At 32.7% G+C, this 20,747-nt stretch overlaps 1 protein-coding gene and 2 long non-coding RNA genes across 3 annotated transcripts; 2 read left to right on the top strand and 1 right to left on the bottom strand.

Moving 5' to 3' along the window:
* Positions 1-1,838: 1,838 nt before the first annotated feature.
* LOC145327075 (uncharacterized) lies at positions 1,839-3,946 on the top strand. The gene is made up of 2 exons (XR_013882052.1): positions 1,839-1,924; positions 3,007-3,946. It is a non-coding gene; the product is annotated as an uncharacterized LOC145327075 (long non-coding RNA).
* Positions 3,947-7,424: 3,478 nt separating this feature from the next.
* LOC145325629 (uncharacterized) lies at positions 7,425-13,158 on the bottom strand. The gene is made up of 4 exons (XM_080168590.1): positions 13,079-13,158; positions 9,587-9,679; positions 9,067-9,232; positions 7,425-8,190 (listed from the first exon to the last, which is right to left on the bottom strand). Exons 2-4 carry the CDS (start codon positions 9,658-9,660, stop codon positions 8,101-8,103), a joined length of 330 nt encoding a protein of 109 aa, XP_080024716.1. The 5' UTR covers positions 9,661-9,679; positions 13,079-13,158; the 3' UTR covers positions 7,425-8,100.
* A 4,575-nt stretch (positions 13,159-17,733) lies between these two features.
* On the top strand, positions 17,734-20,305 carry LOC145327074 (uncharacterized). Its single transcript, XR_013882051.1, has 2 exons — positions 17,734-17,799; positions 19,216-20,305. It is a non-coding gene; the product is annotated as an uncharacterized LOC145327074 (long non-coding RNA).
* The last annotated feature ends 442 nt before the right edge of the window (positions 20,306-20,747 follow it).

The raw sequence follows: 20,747 nt of genomic DNA, 5'->3' as shown, positions 1-20,747 counted from the left end.
AATTATCCGATTGGTCTGATTTTTGGTGTACTGATTCTTGGGACAACAAAGTACAATATATAAGCAAAGCAATTCTATAATCAAGTCCTAAAATGTAAGTATGTCCATAAAATTATTCTGTATCAAGCAGTTTTTCATCAAATTTACTTACAATTTTGCTTTGACTCTTTTACATTTACATTCTGATTATTCAATTCTGACATTATACAAGTGTTAATGTCCGTTTGTCCTACCGTTTCAGAGCTTCGCTTTTATGGATGTTGTCATCCTTGTTTTCATTTCATTCTCTAACTTTAACTAGCGGCACGCCCCTAGAAGCCTCTAGGGGCACTTAATGTGGGTGATTCCCTCCCCCAAAATAGTTGTAAACCTTCCAAGACCTAAGTGAAGCTACTTTGTAAAGGAGAACAATATCTGTTTAACGGTTAGCGAGATCACAGACAGACACACACACAAACAGACAGAGATTCTTTTACTTTTATTTGAGGAGGATTAATTAGTAATAATTTTACCCTCCTCCCCTTTCTAATGTAAATATTTGCTATATTTGATTTATCAAGTTCATAGGTGTGTAACTGTACACGGGTAGGCTAAAAAATTTCAGGTTTTTTAAAAACTATTTGAGCGGTTTGCTCAGCCTTAAAGTCACAAGTCTTGGTATACTGGAACAAGGATGACAACATCCATAAAAGCAAAGCATTGAAACGGTAGGACAAACGGACATTAACGCTTGTATAGTGTCAGAACTGAATAATTATAATGTTTATGGACATACTTACATTTTTAGGACTTGATTATAGAGTTGCTTCGCTTATTACATTATACTTTGTTGTCCCAGGAATCAATATACCAAAAATTAGATCAATCAGATGATTAGTTCACATAAAAATTTTTGATAAAAAAATAAAAAAAATCAACATGTTTAAAATGAACGTACGGACATTTTTGTAATGATTATAGAGTTGCTACGCTTTCTAACTCGTACCTAACTTCTACAGGAATCACCATGCAAAGTTTGAAACCGATAGGACAATTCTAACATGCCTAAAATAACGAAAAAAGCTATTTGTTACGGACGGACGGACGGACGTATGGACGGACCGACTCTAATTATAGAAAAGCTTCGCTTTTAAAAAATTTCTCTAGAATGTATGAAATGAGATTTGCTATCAAAATAAAACAAAAATATATTAATTAATTAATTATATGTATAACACTAAGTTTAACTTTTTACATATTTTTTATATTTCAGATTTGCTTAGCACCACAAATAAACTTTGTCTTCAATTTTATTTATTTTAAATATACCGGCCATGTTCAAATTAAGCAAAGAAGACTGTATTTCAAATTGGAATAAAAACAACCTGTATGCCAATACAATTCTCCTAACCCAATTTTCCTTCAAACTGTTACAAAATGCAGGGCAAGAAACTAATTTTAACTCTGATTTTCTTGATTTTTTAATAATTTTTTTCTGATTAATTTTTAGCTACTAAGCTATGTTGATGTAAATAAAAGTCTCGTACTATAATATGTAATTCTGTATGTATATGTCTTTTCTTTGTGAAAAACATATCTTTAAAACAAAAAACAAATATACCGGCTATGTTATGACTTAATCATCATTGCAATTACTCCTTTCCCTTTCTTTTTCTCTCTAGCTGCTTTGGTTTGATTGCTTTGCTTTGCTTTGCTTTGCGTGTGTGTGTGTGTGTGTACATTTTTGTGAGATAGGGGTGTGTATATGTGTGTGTGTGCTTTCATCCCCTCCCCCCTTCCCTCGCTCATTAAGTCCCTCTGCTTTCCTTCCGACGCCGCGTCGCGACAGTTTCTTGTAAACTATCAAACATCAAACACTTCACGTGAAATCACTTTAAAACAATATAATACTTCCAGCTTGGGTATATTTTATTTTCTTTTAAAGGTAAATGCAGATTATCTAAGTAGCAAAGCTACTCTACAATTTTATAATTGGCTTGAAACCGGATTAACTGTTGGAATTAATTATAATGAAACTTCTTCATACTAAAATCCAGAAATTGTGTTTAATGTTGTTCTTTTTGTATAAAAACCAATTTTGTAAGTTTATAATAAAATTCCCATTCTCTACAAAAGTTAAAAAACATGATATTTAAAAAGAAATGGTTGTAAAAGCGGAGCTTTTCTATAATTAGGGTGGGTCCGCCTGTAACGGTTAGCCTTTATCGTAAATTTAGACATGTTAAAATTGTTCTAAAGATTCCAAACTTTGCCTGATGATTCCTATAATTAACAGTAAAGTACGATTTAGCAAGCGGTACAACTCTACAATCGTTACAAGAAAGTACGTACTTTCATTGAAAATATTGATTTTTTTACTTTTACGACAACAACTTGGGTTATCATATGATTATCCTGTTTATCTGACTTTTGGATTAATGATTCCTAGAACAACAAAGTACAAAAATTTAAGCATGGCATCTCTACAATCAAATTCTAAAAATGAAAGTATGTTCTTTTACTGTATCCTGTATTTACAATAAATTTATGTACAATCCTGTTTAATTATGCTCACAAATTAATGTTCTACTTATTAAGTTCTGACACTCTACAAGAGTTGTTGTCCGTTTATCCTTCCTTCTGATTTTAGAGCTTCGCTTTTATGGGTGGTATCATTTTTGTTTGGACAGAATCTATTAAAATACTAACAATCATTAAAGTGGTACATTTTAAGATTTGCAAATAAATTTTTATTCATTCTTATCAATTCGAAAATATGAGAAAAAATCATTTTTTGATTAAACAAACATGTTTACTCTTTAATGTTATATTTTTGTTGAAATGATTAAGGATTGTTTTAAAGCGAAGCTTCTATAATTAGGGTCGGTCCGTACGATAGCTCGTTAATCAAAGCTTAAGTTTTTTGTTTGTTTATTCTATAGTTTCAAAGCTTCATTTTTATGGGTGTTGTCATCCTTTTTTATTAAAAGATCCTAGTAATACTGAGAATAAAATTATCTTTTTTAGACTAGAAATTGGAGAATTATAATCATGCCGGCCTCGCAAAAGACAGAATCGGCGGATGAAATTGTAGCTGCTCAGCCGCCGTCGGCAGATGATGACGCAAGCGAGAGCTCCTTTAACAGGTGTAATGCTGTTAATACCAGATCATCACCTTCAAACGCCGCCGTAACAGCCACTACCGCCTCTAACCAGTGTGTTCGGTGTTTCCGGCGATACTAATTCATTACCGCAAGATAAACAGTCCAGCTCAAATCCTGCAGAATCGCCAGACGCAAATGGGGGTCAAAACGATGTCAGCTTTAATCTTCCTTGCATCGAAACAGCTCAAGATAATGGTGAGGCAGCTCTGGAACAGCTAGAGGAAATAATTAACCAGCCCGCAGCTTTGGAACATCTTGAGAGAATAATTCAGCAGCCTGCAAATAATCAAAGTCCTGACGTACTACTGGCCCAATACTGTGCTGAAATTGAATTGGAACTGCAAAGGTCCGGGTATCTTCCATCCCTGGAAGATAGACTGGCTTGGGACACATTAAAAAAACGTCAATAATATGTGAATACTTTTTTCAGTATGGCTTCAAAACCGATTAATATCCGCTGGATTAGAACCGGTTCTGAGCCATACTGAAAAATAATGTATCTTATCGTATTATAGACAATTTTCCAGGAATATTAAAATAAAAATCATAAAATTATTACCAGTTTTGTTAGTCCGAGCCTTCAGTCTCTCGGGCCTTATTTAAATATTCACGGAAAGCTGTCTATAATACGATACGAAAATAAAAAAATATTATACTAAAGATAAATTGAGTTTATTTCTTATTTTCTATCCGCGGACAGCTGCTAATATGACAAAAATATATTTTATTTAACCTTAAAGACAACTTTAATATTTTAATTTATCTATTCGGTGTTTAAATCTTTAAAAATATATTTAAGAAGTATATTTTAAATGTTTTTTTTCGTCGTAACTTCTCTATAATTAGACTTCTAGCTTGTTCGTGTATAAAAAAAATGCTAAATTATTTAAGGGGTAGAAAACTGTACTAAATGTCTATTTTCTCTTTAATTTTGATTTTAAGTAACTCTTTTTATATGATTTATTTTTCTTGGAAAATTGAATGAATCATAGTTTAGCACACCCCACTTTGCACACCGCTTTACTTTACACTTTATAGTAAAACAAGGATGACAACATCCATAAAAGCGAAGCTCTGTACGGTAGGACAAACGGACATTAACACTTGTATAATGTCAAAACTGAATAATCAGAATATAAATGTATAAGAGTCGAACTAATATTGTAAGTAAATTTGTTGAAAAACTGCTTGATACAGGATATTGATTATGGACATACTTACATTTTTAGGACTTGATTATAGAGTTGCTTCGCTTATAATATTGTACTTTGTTGTCCCAGGAATCAGTATACCAAAAATCAGACCAATCGGATAATTAGGTCACATACAAATTTGTTGTTAAAAATGTAAAAAAAATCAACATGTTTAAAATGGACGTACGGACATTCTGGTAATGATTATGGAGTTGCTACGCTTTCTAACTCGTACCTAACTATTACAGGAATCACCATGCAAAATTTGAAATCGATAGGACAATTCTAACATGCCTAAATTAACGAAAAAAGCTATTTAAAAAAGTAAAAAAAATCAACATGTTTAAAATGGACGTACGGACATTTTGGTAATGATTATAGAGTTGCTACGCTTTCTAAATCATACCTAACTACTAAACAAATCACCATGCAAAATTTGAAATCGATAGGACAATTCTAACATGTCTAAACTAACGAAAAAAGCTATCCGTGACGGACGGACGTACGGACGGACGGACGTACGGACGGACGGACGGACCGACCCTAATTATAGAAAAGCTTCGCTTTTAAGAAAAAAGCTATCCGTGACGGACGGACGTACGGACGGACGGACGTACGGACGTACGGACGGACGGACGGACCGACCCTAATTATAGAAAAGCTTCGCTTTTAATAAACTGAAGCTAAAAAGTACATATATACTTTTTCATTCATGAAACTGTTACTACCTTAATTATCATTCGCGGATGCGTCCCTAGCATTTAGGGATTATGTCTTCAAAAAAGTAAAGAAATAGCAATCACCAAAAAGCTTAATCTATAAAATTAAATAGCCTTAAATTTTACGGGGACCTTAAGCTTCCCTAAAGGGAGAACTAAATCAAATTTGTGGTTATTGAAATCTTAAGCTATAGACATAGAAAAAACCTTACTACTTACTTTCATGGAACTTGTAGTTTCGCCCAAAGATGTGATGAGAAGGCCCCTTCTCCTATATAGAACTAGAGTTGGCTCGATATAATTATCTCCCTATTGGCTAGTTTTCTGTATGCATATCTATTTCTCAATAAATCTATTTTCCTCACCCGGCATTACTATCTAAAAGAAAGTAAATATTTATTAATCTAAATGATTTTAAAAAGATTTTTTAAATTATATTTTTTTCTTTACATTACCATCACCAAAGGGTTAATGATGATGATTACAATTTTAGTTTAATATTTGAACACACAAAGTGTCGCCACAATCGAATTCTTTTGAAACAGAGTTTTCTTAAATTTATTATATTATAAATTTAAATTTTCTTTTTTATGATTAGAAATTAAATACATTGATATAAGGTAAATAGCAACATAAAATTAAAAAAAGGAATTTATTTTTAATAAAGTAAAATAATGGGTCTTATCGTTCTGGGCAATGAGAGTTTATTATGGATTATTGGAGCACTATGAGTTTTAAACAAATATTCCTTGGAAAACTTGAGCTTGTTTATAGACATTTATTTCCTATATAGATCTGACATGGATCTTGAAGCAATTAAGCAGGCCGTTTTGTACATGTTAAAAATTGGAAGATTTCATTAAATAAAAGTTATTGCAAATATACTTAGTAAATAAGAAATTGGGGAGTGGGGGTGTCCCAACCCCTAACAAATCACTGCAGGGCCAGTAGTAATATTCCCTGAAGAGAAGAGCCCAATTGGTTCAGTGGTTACTGAGTTCTTCAGACGGAAAGACAGACGTGCTTCAGTTATTTTAAATGTTTTAAGGTAATAATTTGTTTGACAATTCTAGATTAAGTGTTATTGTTCATTTTATCATTTAATAATTTTTTTTTATTACTTTACATTAAAAAAACTTTTCCCGCCCTTTTTTAAAACAAACAATTTAATTATGATTGATTTACTTATCTTTATAAATATCTACTTTTTTAAAATGTTGCAATAAGAGAATTATATTAATACATTTCCTATTAAGTTGTGTTAATTTTAAATAATTTTGTATGCATATATTTGTAAGCAAAGCTTTTCTATAATTATGGTTTAATATTGATTCCTAGGACAACAAGGTACAAGCATCTCTATAATCCAGTCATAAAAATGTAAACAGTATCCTGTATTTCAGCAATTTTGCAGCAAATATCTGTAGAATTTTTTTAAGAATTATAAATTAATGTTTTATTTATTTTGAAATATTACAATTGTTCGTTTGTCCTACCGTTTGATTTTAGAGCTTAGCTTTTATATGGCAAAAGACCGTTTTTTTATCAATCTCAAATAAAATAAAAAAAGTCGACCTAAAATTTCTCTAGGTGGAATTATAATCTTCTGTTGATTTGGCTAAATCTATGAGTAGTGCAGCTATAAAAAAAATACCAACGTCTTGAATACTTTTAATTAGGCAGGTATTATAAAAGAATAATTAAATATGACGCTTTTTTATCCCTTAATGACGCTTTTTTTCTCTCCTTTCAATGACGCTTTTTTCTCCTTTTTCTATCTTTCAATTGCGATTTTTTCTCATTCTGGGACATTTTAAAGTTCTGTTTTTTTTGTTTTTATTTGACATATTTTGAGAAGACATTATGTTAAATTAGTCATGACTTAATTTAAAAGTACAATTCTTATGTTAGAAGGCAATTTTTCTTTCTCTTTTTTTACTTCTGCTTTACAATCAACTGACACATTTTTATAAAAGAATAGGTATTTTGGATTAGTTTTTATTGAATATTGTTGTAATAGCTCAGATTCAGATGTAAACTTTTTATGTAAATAATCAAGACAAATGAAGAATCAAATAATAAAACCTAATAATTAAATATGACAACCTATTGTTTAAAAAATGATCAAATTTTGAATATTGTAGAAAATTCTGCATTGCTTTACGTCATAATGGAAGAATAAAAGATATCGGCCCACCCAAAACTGCAAAAAAAACAGACAGACGTTACAGCTTATAGAATAGCTATTCTACTAAAAATAATAATTTATAGTAATAAGCAAAAACAATTACAGAATGTATTTCAAAATAATGGTAATTATTACAGTATATTACAGTAAGAGTAATTAAATGGATATATTATTACGTGGATGTTGCCCCATGTGCTCTGATAGAGTAAAGATTGAAGTTGGCTGAAATAATGATAACATTAACCACACCCTTTACCCATCCCCTCTAAAACTGGATGAACGAACTGATCGATAAATGAGGTCCATATTCCCCTATCAATATATCCACGTATATCCTATATCCATAAGTATTTGGGGAATAGTCCCTTTCGTGGCAACGCCCATTGAGGCGCGATTCGTCGTATTTTTAAAATGACTTTTTATAGTTTATTTTAGTTTAGGTAAAGTTATATTGGGTTGGGTGATTGCCCCACAGGGTTAGGCAATTGGCCCCGCAGGGTTAGAGCCCCCTGCAGGGGCTAGAAATAGGAGAAAAGCTACTGTGAAAAAATACAAAGAAGCGCCCCTTAAGGTGCGTTGCCACCAAAGGGACTATACCCAGTATTTGTTTATTGTTACATCATTAAGAGCTGAAAGATCGTTGCACCCAGGAGGATAACCTGTAGAAATGGATATATTATTACTTGGATGTTATACCAGATTTTCATATTCTCTAATAAAGTGGAACTAGCATCGAACTAAAATAGTGGTAACTGAACCATCCCCCCTATCCTACCCCTTCCTATCCTAATGGATGAAAGAACTGAACAATGAAAGAGTTCCATAATAGCAACCTAAATTTTCCTCTGTCATAATATTCATGTATATTCTATATCCATTCCTGAAGATTCAACTTGTTGGATAATCTCCTTCTTGTATTCTTCTTCGGCAGTTGTACCCGAATCAACCTGATCCAAATAAAAATATAGTGCTCGGCAGTCTTAACCCGACCCAAATATGAAAATCCGTCTTTTCAACATATTTTCAAGCACCCCAACGGGTTTAGTCGCAGCTGTCACTCGGCTGCCGAAACTGAATTATATTGAAAAAATTGGAGTTTAAGTTTAAGTTAATCACAAAATTGCTACATTTCCAACATAAAAAGAAATACTAACTTTTTGTTTCAACCCCCTAACCACCTTAACAACATCTATACATCTATAAGTAGCACAACAATAAAAATCAAACAGACGAAGTATGGTATATAGCTGATGTTCAGTTGTTATAAAAATGATGGAAAGGTAAATAGAAGGATGGGGTAGAAATCAAGTAAACTTTTCTTACATAATAAAAATTTTTGGAAGCATGACCGACAGACTGACGGGCGGTAATTTGTATACCAGATGCTCTTTGCTAAGGGGTAGTGGTTGCAGTCTATCTGAAATTAACTTTTCCCTTTAGCGTCATGGACTGACAGAAGGATGGATATATTGACAGACAAAGTAAATTTTAAAATAGCTTTGCGGCTAAAAATATACTTTGAATTTCCAGGGAGGAAGAGGGCATTGGACTGTTTATTACACTAGTCCTCATAGTTTTATAATGACGTTCTTTTATTCGCTAGCTTAACAACTTTGGGGGATTTTAATGAATTTGTTTGATTCGTTTAGTAAGTTGAGTGTCCAAACGTTTCAACCACTAATTGTGATCTACAGAAGGTGTAATTTTGTGTATCATCATTGGGGATGTACATAAATATATCGGCTGTTGTCTTATCCCTTTAGATCCTTGTTTAATTCCCCATTTCTGAAAAAAAATTGCTAAAAAGAATCTAAATCCCTTACCTGGATGAGAGTATTGTTTTGGTCAGGTTTTTCAACAGAGACAACAGGGGCTGCTGGTTGAATGTTCTCATCAACTTCAGCTTTTGAATCTGGAGTATTGCCTCCGTCTTCAGCTTTTGAATCTGTCCCATTTTCTATTGGTATGGGCTCTGCAGTTAACACACTCCTGCAGAATAAAGTTAATCATTGTCTAAATGGGCCAATACGAGAATACTGACGTAACATTCAAGAGATTTCATTAGTTTAAACATTTTAAAGGTCTTTGTACGTAAGTGCACATTTATTTCATTTCGTTCTCATTATAAGTCAGCTATAAATTGTCCCATATCTAAGGATTAAGCTTTTCCTGGGTAAATTAATTCGTGTAAAAAATTCTTCTCTCGTATAATGTGAAGCATATGACAAAACATATAGTAAGTTAGTTATGAAATTAATTTAATAAAGTTAGCTTTCTAAAGATGATATCGTCGAATAAAATCGTCTCAAATTTCGTGATCCGTGGACCCTCTATGCCTTTTACCTATAATTGTCCGATGATAATAGTAGAAAACAGAGAATTATCTGCTTAATGTGTATCTTTCTGCTGACCGACATAGTTTCAAACCAATTACACCTAAATAATAACAGTTTTAATTTCCTTACATTCAGGATCAAGTCACAAATATGTATAAAGAAATATATTATACTAGCCTCTAGCCTCTAGGGGCTTTGCTTCAAGAGGTGAACCAAAAAAAAATTAAGGCGAAATTCGTAAAAGGACCGAGGTAATCTTCAGCAAAAAAAATATTTTTTTTGGGGTGGGGGGGGGGGGGTGTCTCACCCCCAAGAAAATAGCCTAAAACCACCACAGGACCAGTAGGTATATTCCCTGAAGATTAGAATCCGATCGATTCAGTAATCGAGATCTTAAGGGACGGACGGACGGACAGACAAACATCATTCTACTTTGTATTATAGATATTAGTGTGAATCACAAACGAAGATAAGTGTCCCTAATGGTATTTTCTTATGTCAGGCTTATGAGAGCTTTTAGTTAAGTATCCCTTTGGTTGCTTATTAAATCAAATTAGGTTGCTTTAGATGTTATTTATGCTGAGGGTGGCTGAGTGTAGCTACGACTTCGGATTTCCATGAACGACGCGACGGTTGCCTTAAACCACCAACAAATAGTCCTTATACATGGCACATCAAGGGTGACAACAACCATAAAAGCTCTGAAACAGTCGGACCAAGAACACGAAGAAAGTCCCTCAATGGCGTCATAAAAATGAGGGATGAGGAGAGGAGGAGTGGAAAAGAAAACCCCTAAAAAAGAGATGGATCGTTTTTATGACGTAACAAGCTGATTTATTGATTGACTTTCTTCGTCTTCTCGGACAAACGAACATTAACACTTGTAGAGTATAAGAACTGAATAATTCTATCTAACTTTATTAAAATGTAACTTTATTTGGTAACAAACAAAGATGACAATATTCATAAAAGCGAAGCCTTGAAACAGCAGGGGAAAATAAAAATAACAATCTTAGAAAAACTAATAAGCAGAATATGTTTCAGGACATACTTACATATTTAGGACTTTATTATAGAGACGCTTCGCTTTTAACATTGTACTTACATGTCCTAGCAATCAGTATTCATAAAAATCAGATCAATCGGATAACTATATCACATAAAAAAAAATTATTAAAAAAGTTGAAAATCAAAATGTTTAAAATGTAAGTACGGACATTCTGGTAATGATTATAGAGTTGCCCTGCTTTCAAAATCGTACTTAACTACTAAAGAAATTACCGCGCAAAGTTTGAATTCGATAGGACAGTTCTTACATGCCAAACATACGGACGGACCGACCCTAATTATAGAAAGGCTTCTCTGATATCAAAGAAGATCTAATTAAATTCTTATCTTTTTTTATTTACTTACAATTTGTTGAGTTGGTGTCGTTGAAATAGACATATAAATAATTGACAAATTAAACTATTTTTACAACCAAAATATTTTACCCGTGTATTTGCTTTTTAGTAGCGAAGCTGATATATATCAAATTTTACTTTTAAATGGCACTTGCACTTTTCTTTAAATTTTCTAAATAAATCTGTTGTCAATGCAATTAACCTTTGACTCTAAAAAAAAATTAATTGTCCATTGTCATATCCCTATATCCCTGAGTATATGTATTAACAACCCGCGCTACAGATTAAACAATTAACTAATGAGTAAATTCAAGCAGGCTGCAATACTACTCTACAGGACAATTTAATCAATTACTATTATATTACTATTTATATTTTACACACAAAAAAAATATTATTTGCAATTTAAAAAATGATATTTTTCAAACTTCGATATGATTGTTATTATGCAAAAAATTTTTTGTTAGTAATAAAAGTGCTCTTGAAATGAGTTTTATACCTGAGGTGGATCTTTACCGGGCAATTAAGGTTGTTTAAAAATCCCTTTTTTTTGTGTCCATAAATGTACATGCCGTGCCAGTGTTTTTGCAAATTGTGTGTGCAATTTGTGTGAGCAAATTGTGTGTGCACTTTCTTCCACATATCATCTGATCGTGTCTCAAAATCGCAAAAAATATACGAAATCAAATAAATAAGGAAATGTTTAAATTAAATGATGAAATTAACATAAAATGGAACAGTTTATGCTGTTGTAATAATAAGCAATTACGATTATTTGATATGTAATACATACTTTCACACTTTAGAAAGGGGGAGAGATTCGGGGAAAGGTGTAAAGAAATAAACTTATCTCTCAGTTCCAAGAATAAAAGTTTACTCTTTATTTAAAGTGTATTTCAAAATTAAAGTTGTAATTTTGTAAAAAAAAAAAATTGCAAAAATTAGGCATAATAATTTTATTTCTTTGATTATTTTTTGGGTGGGCCATAGAAGATTTTAGTGATCCATATTTCTAGGATAGCCGGCATTGCACTACTGTAAAATCGGATCTACTGCAGTTCACGGTAAAATATTGCTGGTAACGAACATTGCTATAAATTTATGAATTTTAAAGGCTGCTAGCTGCTAAACGGCTGAACGTACAGATCATGCCCGCACAGTGTTTTAAGCGGCATTAGAAGGTCTACAAATAATCTGGAATAGCCATAAATCAATAATGCATAATTATCTCGCAGTGCAGAGAAATGCGCGAAAAAGACCTATTTTACGCGGTTTTTCTTTAGGGAAGCTGTCCCTGTGCATCATTGGATCTTGGCTATTCCAGATTATTTGTAGGCCTTCTTATGCCGCTTAAAATGGTGTGCAGGTATGATCTGTACGTTTAGCCGTTTGGCAGCTAGCAGCCTTTAAAATTCAAAATTTTTTAGCAATATTTGTTACCAGCAATATTTTACCGTGAACTGCAGTAGATCCGTAAAATCTTTTTAAAATCCATGTCTACGTCAACAGCAACGGCTACACATTTAAAGATTCAGCTCTGGTAATGATTATAGAGTTGCTACGCTTTCTAAATCGTACCTAACTACTACAGGAATTACCATGCAAAGTTTGAAATCGATAGGACAATTCTAACATGCCTAAATTAACGGTAAAAAACTATCCGTTCCGGATGGACTATTCTAATTATAGAAAAGATTCGACGAAGCCCAATCTGTGCCACTTTTGCACCACTTTTGATTCCTGTGACGTCATATTCTCCATCTCTTTTTTAGGGGTTTTCTTTCCCACTTCTCCTCTCATCTCACTCATTTTTTTGACATATTTTTTTGGGGGGGTTTCAGATTTTTTTTTGGGTAATTACCCCTTTCCCCCCTCCCCCCTAAGATAAATCGAGGTAAAATAGATTTTCTTTGAAATTTTCAGGAAAGCTTTTTGCTTCTAGATTAAGGATTCATTGTGGTTTTAATCTATTATTTTGCTAAACTTCGGTACAGTCTGACTGACAGACGCACATCCTGTTACTTTAATATAAGGATACTTTGTATTATAGATATCACGTTTCTAATTAATAGTTGCTACTCTGAAATGGCCTTTACCTTTCAATTAATGAATCCCAAGCTGGTAGTATTTTGTTGGTTTGCAGAGATGTGAAGTGTTTGATAGTTTACAAGAAACTGTCGGACAGAATTTGGAAAGCAGAGGGACTCACTCAGCGAGTAGAGGAATTCGCAATATTCAATAATATCATTAAAATTCGCAATAATATTTATAATAATCACGCAACTTTAGGCGGGATGAGTGGCTTATAATACAATATACATACACATTACACACATATATATATAATATGTATTTATTAAGTGTCTATATAGACTGGGTGAAGAGATGCCAAACCTAGGAGAATCACTGACCCTGCTTTTGAAGTCTGCACATTATTATGAGTATGGGAAAAGGATAGAGAGAAAAAGAAAAAGGAAATTTAAAGTAATTGGGTCTGAAGGTTAATATATAACAAAATATAAGGCAAAAAAAGAAGAAATACCATTAATCTTTACAATTAACCTGTCTTAATAGGGTTTTAAAACCAAGAGGGGATCTTGCTTTAAACCTCAAATGTAAAGAACATATGAAATGTATATAACACCCTTTTTTAGTTTAAATCTCTTAAAGGACAAAGTGCTGAGAATGTTAGTTTTAACATACAAAATTATCTTAGCAAATCATTTCCAATTAAAAACTAGTGTCAAAAAACTGTTTTGGAATCGCTTTTCTAGACTCTTTTAATAGACAATTATTGAGTATAAGCTTTTATATTTCTAACTTTTTCCGCCTGTTTGCATAGCTACTTAGACTTTTACTTTGTCTGTTAATCAACATCTCAGTAGGATTAATTGAATTTGTATGGTAAAATTTGATTGACAAAGAGGCTGTATAATTATCAATATGAGATATTGTGAAACTATTAAGCATCTACTCTATGAACCACCTTGCCAGTCCATAAAAAAAGTGGTTTACTTTTTTTATTTACTTCATGAAGGATTTTAGTTTTTTTTTCAATTTGTAATATTTTACATAAAATTTGAAATACATTTTGTAGAAAATTAAAGCCAAAAACGATCATTGGTTCGAATCTCAGCTCAACACCACGTTATAACCAAATGATAAAAGAATAATTTCAACTGTTTCTACGTCAGATGCGTGACACTAAAAGTTAAAGTAGGGGGAATGCCTTTGTCCAAAACAGCAGAACTAATTAGCAAGCACAGTTAGGACTTCAAAAAAAAGGTCATGCAATCAAAGAGTTTGTGGTCTGGTTTTTCTGTGTGCCCAGATATCTACCAGAAAAAGGGTAAAGGAGAACCATATCAGTTCAGCGGTTAGTAAGATCCATCCTTACTGATAAAAAACAACCATTTTCAATAAAAAAAAGTTTATCGGCGTATATCATTAATTTATGGATATTAATATTGTGACATTACTTATTGGACAAATTTATACGGATTTTCTTATATGATTTCCTTTTATTGATGTTGTCATCTTTGTATTACTTATTCAATAAATAAAATTCTAATAAAATTGATTTCCTTGTTTTGATTTCTTGTATTCTTTTTGCAGATAAAAGATTATGGAAGAAAACGTATAAGGTAGGTTTTTATTTAGTTTGATAAAAGTTTGGGGACTTGAGAAAAAAACCGCCATATGCCAACTTCCTAAGCATAAATTCTTCAATTATGTCTAAATCATAATGACACTTCCACAACATAAAAACACATTTAATTTTGCTGTATTTTACACTAAAAGTTATACCCCAAGCATAATGGGCCTCTGTATTCGAATTGGCTAGAAAAATCACTTACAACCATCCCTAGACTTGAACCAGATAAAGATTAGCCTAAAACCATCTCAGGACCTATGTAAAGCTAAGCTTACCTAAAATAAAGAATCCAATCAGTTCATTAGTTTTTGAGATCTTAAGATAAAAAAATCCTTACTTCTTCATAAAATAGGATATTGGCAGTGGCGTGCGAAGCACTTTGTCTAGGGGGGGGCATTTTGAAGATTTTGTAAAATTTTGCCCCCCCCTAAATCAAAGTGCCCCGGGGGGGCACTTTGCTTTAGGGGGGGGCATTTTAATTATATATACTAATTTTAAATAAGGGCGTTTTAAGGGGTGAGATTATTTGATTATGGGCCTTATAGTCCTTATCTCTTCTTACCCATCCCTTCCCCCATTTCTATCCCCCATCTCTCCCCCCCCATCTCTTCTCCCCTATCCCTTCTCCCCCATTCCTTCTCCCCACCCTGCAATGACTGAAGGGATGGGAGCTAGAAAGCATCTTCGAAAAAAAAACAGATGATAATTTAACCTCCCCCCCCCCCCCCACAACAAAACATATTCATATTTTATGGGTGGAAAGGGATGTTATAAAATCTTAGCAGGAAGGATGATGAATAACCCCATTAAAAAAATTAGGGGGGGGGGGAGATAAAAACACTCATTTTGGAAATTTACCTAATATGTACAACTGATTTAAAATATTTCTTTATTGTATGACAACAAGGATGAATACATCTATAAGTAGCAAAGCACAAAAATTTATTAACAGACAAAATACAGACAAGAAGATTTAAAGAGCATTTGTTGAAATAAATATATATTTTAGGTAGAAAAAGAAACAAATCCTTTTTCCTGTATGTTGTGTGATGACAGTCAAAGTAAATTACATACTAGATGCTCAGAACCACGAGAAATTTTTTTGTTTGATATTATAATCCACAAAAAAATTTATCATACCATAAAAACCAAAGATATAAAGAACTATGTTAAAAATAAAAAAAATACTTGTCCTTTTATCTACAGATATAAAAATCTCTTAGAAATATGGAAAACTTTGGGGTATAGTCTCTTTCGTTGCAATGCCTCTTAAGGGGCATTTCTTTGTATTTTCACAGTAGCTTTTAATAGGTTATTAAAGGTTAAGTAAGGTTAGGTGATTTCCCCGCAGGGTTAGGCAATTGGCCCCGCAGGGGCTATAAATAGGGGAAAAGCTACTGTGAAAATACAATGTAATGCCCCTTAAGAGGCAATGTCACGAAAGGGACTATACCTGAAATTTGATTTTGATACCTTTATCTACAAAAATTTTGTAAATTGGAACAAACAATGGGGGAATTGTGAAAGATACAAAAATAGCCAAAAACGTCCTAGAAAGCAGTCCGAACTCAATGAATTTCTAATAGTTAATTTTACTCCATAATGATGGGAATGTTAACATTAAGTTTTAGCCTTCTATCCTTAATTGCAGTTGAGAAAATCACATTTCATCCTTAGTGTTACGAACTGACAGCAATAGTGAGCTATAGAAAAGCTAAAAAGTCAAATGGCACTTTAAAAATCTGTCAATTTTTCATGAAGTGGTGTTTCCAAAAATTTATTAGAGACAACAAGAGTGACGTATTTTATCATGTTAGGAATATAGAGTGTAGTTAGTTTTAAGGGTTTTTAATGAAAATTGCCATAAAAAAAACATGTCTTTTTGTAAGGGTATGTACACAAAAAAATGATAAACTTATCCTAAACATCATATGACATAATATATAGTTATTCATTTAGACAGACATACAGTGTTGAGAAAAAGGCTTAGATAAATATCAACGCTGTTTCTTTTTTATATAAAATAACTTTTTGATTAAATATTTGATGTTTATAAATGTTTTTGTAGAAATAACAACAAAATATACAATGTGATAAAAAACAGAAACCATTTGGAAGGGCGCGAAGCACACATTTTTTTCTTCAAATATGCAGGGAGGGAGGAGTTTTTGGGCTATTTCTTACACTAGTCCCCAATATTTCATATAAACATTTTTTTATTCGTTGGCTTAACAACTTTGGGGACTTAAATGGAATTTTGATTGGTTGGTTAATTAATTTGAGTTTCCATACGTTTCATCCACTAATAGTAATCTATATAAGGGTTAATTTTGTGTATCATGATTCATCATAGGGGATATACAAAATTTCTTTGGTAAAAAGTTTATATTATACAAAATAAAATACTTCCTATTACCTGGTTTGTTATGTTCAGCAAAAAGAGATTATAACCTAATTTCTACACAAAAAATTTGGCAAGGTTAAATGAATAGTAAATGTCTGTTTGGCGCGTAGCGCCAAAAAATTTTTTTTGAGTAAGTCTTGATCTTTTTTTTTGAAACTGGGATAGTTTTGCTTTTAGTAGGGTAGGGGGCAAAAAGGGGCATTTTTGTTTACCAGGGGGGGGTGCAAAATGGGGCATTTTTCAACATTTAGGGGGGGGCAGGGGGGGCGGGCGGTGTCTAGGGGGGGGGGGCAGGGGGGGGCGTTTTGGTCGCTAGGGGGGGGGGCGATTGCCCCAAATGCCCCCTTCGGTTCGCACGCCACTGGATATTGGCTTACAGAATATGATACTTTATTATAATAGAGTAATCATGCCCCTACTATCCTGCCCACCAATGCCCGCCAAATTTCCCCATAACCTCTTGATTTTGTTTCAATGTAGTTTTCAATCCTTTATATATATCATTAATATATTAATATAATATAAATACTTCTTTCATTGATTGATTGGTAATTTTTAATTGATTGATATTTGATTTTGAAAAAAACCAACAAAGACGACATAGTTATATGTATTTTTAAAGAAAATCACGCAACCCCCCTTGGTTAGTGAGTCATTTAATATCAGCTGATGATTCACAGGCTATAGCAGACAGTTTTTCATAAACATTCAAAGTATCAACAAACAACATCTAACAAATTTTATTGTTATTTAAAAAGGTGATTTATTTTTTTAAAAGACGGCTCTGTGACAATATTTCTGAACTTTGTTTGGAAATTTTGTTAATGCTATGCTTTATGATTTTTATGTTTTCTGGGAAGACAATGGATGATAAATTGATATACATATATCCCCAATAGTAAAAGAAACAAAGGCGCCCCTTTTCTGCTGATCTAGCTAATTGTTGGGATGATGTCCATTTGGTTTAAAAGCCAAGTTTGTGAAAAAAAAAAATTAACAAAGTAATAAACAATTAAAATAGAATTATGGTTAGTTCTAATTCATCTATGAAAATGTTTATATTAGGGCCCTAGGGATGGCAATTCGCAATTTTTCGACAATTTTTAGAACCAGAATCCGAATCTGTAATCCGCAATGCAAAGTGCGGATTGGATTGTTAATTTTTATGACTTTTGTTGCACTTTATAATTTATATTCAAAATATGGCAGACACAAACCAAAAAAGTAGTTTTATTGTTTCTTAGGTACAAGTATAACGGTGGGTAGCATCAAAGTTTTTTTGTATTTTATAGCTTTTCAAGCTTATTATAGGTTATATTAGGTTAAGTAAGGGTTAAAAAAACTTTTAAAATATTGCTAGATTCCGCATTCCACAATCCGAAAATCCGCCATTGTCAAAAAAATACAAGAATCCGCAATCCACTGATTAATCCGTTTTTTGTTTGGGGGGGGGGGGGAGGGGCGTATTTTTGTAAGAATCCGAATACGACCCAAACATTGGGCGGATTGCCAACCCTAGTTTATATACGTCAGTGATTCTTTAAAATAACTTTTCTATCATGCTTTCAATAACAACGAAAATATAAAATGATTTTTTTGCTAAATTAAAAGTATATATTGGATAATTTTAATTTCATATCACACAAAATACCTATTTAAAGGTTAAAAATCATTAACTATTTTTTCTGTTATATATGAATAAAGAAGCTAATATATTAATATATTTTAAGAGGTTTCCGTTCCCACTTTTCCTCTCATCTCTCCCTTTTATGACGTCACACAGCTAATTTTTCAGCCACTTTGTCGAATCTCTTTTAATTAAGGATAATTGGGTTAAATAAGCAATACTTTTAACTTAATTAAAAAACATAGTATAATACAAGATCTTTTTGCAAAAACAAACATCTACTATGTAATATTATATTTGGAACGCTTATTTAATATTGATAGGAAGGTTGAAAATAACATTACCACTACCCAAACCAATATGATAATTTTGATCTACTGAGGTGGTAATTTTGTTTATTATTGTTGGGGTTGTACAATGTACATCAATTTATAATCGATAGTATTACCCTTTAGGATTTGTTCAGGGCTCGGCAGCTGCATTGTTTATTAGCAAATATATTTAGTAAAATCCGAGTAAAACTTAATTTAAAAAAATTATTTTTTAGAACAGAGAATTGTAATTATGGTGGCCTCGCAGAATCCAGAATCAGCGGATGAAATGGTAGCAGACCAGCTGCCATCGGCGGATGAAATTCCAGCTGGCCAATCTCCGTCAGTGGATGAAATTGCTGCTGCCAGCCCTGTTAACAGCTGCAATGCAGCCAATACCAACTCACCACATTCCAACGCTATCATGACAGCTGCCCCTGCCTCTAATCACTGTGTTCGATGTTTCCGGCGATACTAATTCGTTACCACAGTCAGGCTCAAATCCTGCAAATTCGCCAGGCGCAAATGCAGGCCAAAATGCGCCTGGGGCAAATGGAGGTCAAAATGATGACAGGTTTAATCCTCCTTACATTGAAGCTGATAGTGATGATGAAGCAGCTTTAGGACATCTTGAAGAAATAGTTCAGCAGCCTGCAACCTCTGGAATCGGACTGACCGCCATAGCAACGAGTACAGAACCAAATGATCAGAGTCCTGACGTACTACTGGCCCAATACTGTGATGAAATGGTGTTGGAATTGCAATTGACCGGGGACCCACCCTCCCTGGAAGACAGACTGGCTTGGGACACATTAAAATATAAATAATATGTGAATACTTTTTTCAGTATGGCTTTGAAACTGATTAGTATCCGCTGGATTAGAACCGGTTCTCAGCCATACTGAAAAACAAGGAATCGTATTGTATTAAAGACACTTTTCTACGAATTGTAAAATGAAAAATCATAATATCAAAACCAGTTTTGTTAGTCCGGGCCTTTGTCTCCATAATTTATTGTTTTCCTATCCGCAGAAATCTGTCTACAATGCGATAAATAACTATTATTTCCATGGATTAAAAACGGTTACAAGCCTATAGAAAAAACATCATGTTTTATCTCGTAATAAAGACAATTGTCATCGGAAGAAAAAAAACATTATACGAAATATTACAAAACATGAATTAAGCCTTTATATTTTTATTTTCTTATCCGTGGACATCTGCCAATACGATGAAAATATATTTTATTTGACATCAAAGACAACTTGAATATTTTGAATTACCTATTCACTGTTTAAATCTTTAAAATAAAATGTATAACATAAACATATTTTGTTTTTAATTAAGTTGATTTATTTTCATTTAACATATTTTTAAACGTTTTTTTCCGCGTTTTTTTCGGCATAGCATCTCTATAAATACACTACAAGCATGTTCGTATAAAAAAATGCTAAATTCTTTAAGGGATTGAAAAAATAATAAACCATTTATAATATTTTTCTTAGAATTCTGATGAATCATAGAATAGCGCGTCTCAGTATACACTACACCGCAATTTTATAGTAAGCTTAGCTGACGCTAAAAAGAACATGCATAACTGGTTTGTTTAATGCTGTTACTACCTTAATTATCATTGGCGGCTGCGCTCCTAGCATCTAGGGACCTTGCCTTCAAAAAGGCAAAGAAATAGCCCAAAACCACCCAACGCTTAAATCTAAAAATTATAAAGCATAAAACTAGCTCAGGGCTTTTGTGAAGCATTCCTAAA

This window comes from Acartia tonsa, chromosome 8 (genome assembly GCF_053477335.1).
Source record: "Acartia tonsa isolate MP-2025a chromosome 8, ASM5347733v1, whole genome shotgun sequence".
Taxonomy (NCBI): Eukaryota; Metazoa; Arthropoda; class Copepoda; order Calanoida; family Acartiidae; genus Acartia; species Acartia tonsa.
The sequence above is the reverse complement of the archived record's forward strand: the minus strand, read 5'-3'. Positions and strand labels throughout refer to the sequence as shown.